The sequence below is a fragment of the Neophocaena asiaeorientalis genome, unplaced genomic scaffold (assembly GCF_003031525.2).
Source record: "Neophocaena asiaeorientalis asiaeorientalis breed wild unplaced genomic scaffold, Neophocaena_asiaeorientalis_V1.1 scaffold397, whole genome shotgun sequence".
Taxonomy (NCBI): Eukaryota; Metazoa; Chordata; class Mammalia; order Artiodactyla; family Phocoenidae; genus Neophocaena; species Neophocaena asiaeorientalis.
In genome coordinates this window covers 3,640,738-3,644,382 of record NW_020173231.1, presented here as the reverse complement: position 1 = coordinate 3,644,382, position 3,645 = coordinate 3,640,738, and the positions used below count along the sequence as shown (strand labels likewise).

The 3,645-nt window shown below is 43.0% G+C and overlaps 1 protein-coding gene across 1 annotated transcript in view; it reads left to right on the top strand.

The window, feature by feature from the left end:
* Positions 1 to 3,645, top strand: part of CCKAR (cholecystokinin A receptor) — an 8,763-nt gene that overhangs the window by 1,286 nt on the left and 3,832 nt on the right. Inside the window, exon 3 of the mRNA XM_024745557.1 lies at positions 3,188 to 3,449. Coding sequence (XP_024601325.1) covers positions 3,188 to 3,449 — 262 coding nt within the window. The remainder of the gene's footprint in view (positions 1 to 3,187; positions 3,450 to 3,645) is intronic.

The following is a 3,645-nucleotide window of genomic DNA, read 5'->3' as shown; positions in this document are numbered from 1 at the left end:
TTTTGGGGGGGGGGGGGGTCAGTCCTCATAACTCCCCAGAAGTCAGTCCCCAGTTTTAAGGGTCAGTTTCTCAAAGTGGAATAAGTTGGTAAGAAGCCACAGAAGACGTTGGTTTTGCTTGCTTCTGTTAGAAAGTAAGACAGATGCAAGCTGTTATGTTCCTTCCTGGAGGTCGTTGATTGTATTCTGAGCTCTACCCAACCCAAGGCATGGTTTTGGGGTGGCCAGGGTGCTGGAAGAGGGCTCTTTCTGCCGTTGCTCTGGCTTCCCTAGGGAACAGGGACTATTTGAAAACAAGTTTCATCAGAGGTCTAGATTCCCTTCTCAGGATTCACTTCCCAGACTGTTTTCCCAGGGGCTGGGACCATCTCAGGCACAGATAGAGAGAGAGAGACCTCTGCCACTAGACGAGGAATTGAATTTGCTCCTAGAGCCTGTGGGTCACTAAGCTGACACTGGTTGGCTGAGATATGCAGCTCTCTGCCTTTGCCAATCAAAATGATGGTGATGATAATAAAAGTCACAAGAGCTAATATTTTTGAATGTATTTTTTGAGCACCCGATATTCTCCTAATTGCTTTGAGTTTTTACTTCCATGATCATATTTTATCTCCCAACCACCCTATAAAGAATATACAGTTATCCTTCCCTGTTTCACTGAGGAGGGAACAGAGGCACAGAGAGGTTAATAATGTGCCCAAGGACACACAGGTGGTAAGCTACAGAGCTGACTTGAACCCAGATCGGTAGCCACAACAGTGGTGAGTACATGACCTCGCCTTGCCAACTGTTGTGGCTCTTCTAAGGCGGAAACAAAACATGTCTCTTTGTCCCCTCTGTCTGCCAAAATGCTTTGTCCCTTGCCCATTCTGAGAATTAGCTGGGAGAGGAGGAGGAGAGGCGGGGAATGAGGAAGGAGTTGTTGTTTGTTCTGACCTAAGCTGGGCCAAATACGCAGAGCTGAGTTGGGCTAGGGCAGCCTTCAATGACCGGAAAGCTTTAAAAGCCTTTATTTCTCCCAATTGAGGAAGCAGGATCCAGCAGTGACAAAATGATGACGAATAACTGATCTGCGTGACATGGACAAATAGCCAAGAAAGTGTCAATCTGGGTCCAGTCCTCGACTCACAAATGAAAAGGATCATTGTTAAACAATGACGCAATAATAATAACCAGCATCTCATAGTGCTTTAGGCTTTCAAGACCTGTCTGTATATATCTTATGATAATATTGAATAATCTTAACCAGGGTTTGTGGAAGGAGATTTAAAGAGAGTGCTTGTGTAGTTGCACAACACTGAACGTGCTAAATGCCACAGAGCTGTTCACTTTAAAATGAGTGAGCTTATGTGATGTAAGTAAGTGTCACCTCAACCAAAAATGTTTTAAAGTAGCTGGGGTCTGAGCTAGGAGCCTTAAAACTCTTCCTGAAAATTTCTAGGACAGACTGTTCTAGAAAATGAAAAGCAAGATAATTCTGAAAGTGTTTGCAATACCCTAATGGTTTTGTTGGATTTCTGATTCCAGTGATTTCAATTCTTCCCTTAATTTTATGTTCTCCTCAATACTGTTTCTAATAGTTAACACTCATTAAGCTCCTAATACAGAGCCAAAAAAAAAGAGTGCTTGCCTGCTGGTGGGTTTATAAGTACAGTGGACCCATTGTACAGACTTGACTCTGAGGACTTTGGGGCTGTACCCTCTAATTCAGATGTCATCAACTCCTTAGAGTAAAGTCCTATAAAACACAGCAAATCCTGTCTCAGAACGTAAGCTCTTATAGAATGGTTTCAGGGTTGTAGATTCCTTCAAGTCTCTCAGGAATACTATGGATATTCTCCCTAGAAAAAGAATATTTTTATACATAGTTTCACAAAAGGCCCCAGGCTAAGAACTCCTCCATCATGGTAAGAGATAAGAGAAGAATCAGTTGAATTTATGGATGAAGAATTAAAGGGAATTTTAAGGGGATATGAGATTATAATAAGTATGTACACACACAAAATACAAAAAATAAGGAAAATTAAGCTTTTTTGACTATACGTACGTATATCCTTTTGAATGAGGTGTTTTGACGTCTTTCTCACTGATGATGCATGTTTCTTTTACAAAATACAGAAAGCAAAGAGAATGAGAAAAAAGGCCCTAGTCCTTCCACCCAGAGAAAAACGTTAGTTATAATATGGAGAGCTTCCCCTTCTTCCTTTTTCACTAGGTAATTTTTCAACACTCCATTTGGAAACTTAGAATGTTTCACTCTTAAAAACAGTTTGGCGGGTCTCCCGGGGGGGCGGGGGGGTGGGGCGCCCGCCTGCCGATGCAGGGGACGCGGGTTCGTGCCCCGGTGTGGGAGGGTCCCACATGCCGCGGAGCGGCTGGGCCCGTGAGCCATGGCCGCTGAGCCTGCGCGTCCAGAGCCTGTTGCTCCGCAGCGGGAGAGGCCACAACAGTGGGAGGCCCGCGTACCGCAAAAAAAAAAAAAAAAAAGTTTGGGGACTTCCCTGGTGGTCCAGTGGTTAAGACTTCCCCTTCCAATGCAGGGGGTGTGGGTTTGATCCCTGGTCAGGGAGCTAAGATCCCACATACCTTGTGGCCAAAAAACCAAAACATGAAACAGAAGCAATAGTGTAACAAATTCAATAAAGACTTTAAAAATGATCCACATCAAAAAAATCTTTAAAAAAACGCCTGTAATAGAAATTTTCAGGAAGAGTTTTAATGCTCCCAGCTCAGACCCCACTGAATTTTCAGGGTCACAGTCCTTGAGAATATTGGGTTAAAAGGTCAACTTAACTATGCAGATCACGCTCAAAACTAAAGCTATTCTACAGGTCACTCAGAACCTCTTCTGTGGGATAGGAACATATTTCATCCACTTGGTTATTAATTAATGAGCGCCTTCAGCCTAGGAAGGAGTTGGTTGTAATCAAAGTTCAATAAACTTATCTAAAAATTGGCAATAAGATGTATTTGCAAACACATTTCTTTACCTGCCTCAAATCGCTTTGGGAACAAAGCTGGGAATAAGTCATTTTTTTTAAGATATACATACACAATATTCTTACCCTCTGAGCGTTTTCCTCTGCTATCTATCAAACCTGCGCAGATCAGGTATGCTTAAGCTCATTGTGCAAATAAACTTTGGATTTCAGAGCCTGCATAACCAGCTTCTTTGTTCCTTTTCCAGGCACCTCTGTGAGTGTCTCCACCTTTAACCTGGTAGCCATATCGCTGGAGAGATATGGTGCAATTTGCAAACCCTTACAGTCCCGCGTCTGGCAGACAAAATCCCACGCTTTGAAGGTGATTGCCGCTACCTGGTGCCTCTCCTTTACCATCATGACTCCGTACCCGATTTATAGCAACTTGGTGCCTTTTACCAAAAATAACAATCAGACCGCGAACATGTGCCGCTTTCTACTGCCAAATGATGTCATGCAGCAGTCCTGGTAAGGCTGCATGGGTTTATTTGTTTAATACAACTCGATATAATTTTGCAGGTTTAATGAAAACTGGAATGTATTGTCCAGTGTCTGGGCGGATCAGTCTCCTGGAGACTTATCGAGAAGTTTCACTCTAACCTCTTTCTAGAGTAACAGTGACAGCAAACACTTAGAGTGCTGTGTTTTAAATGCTATATATATA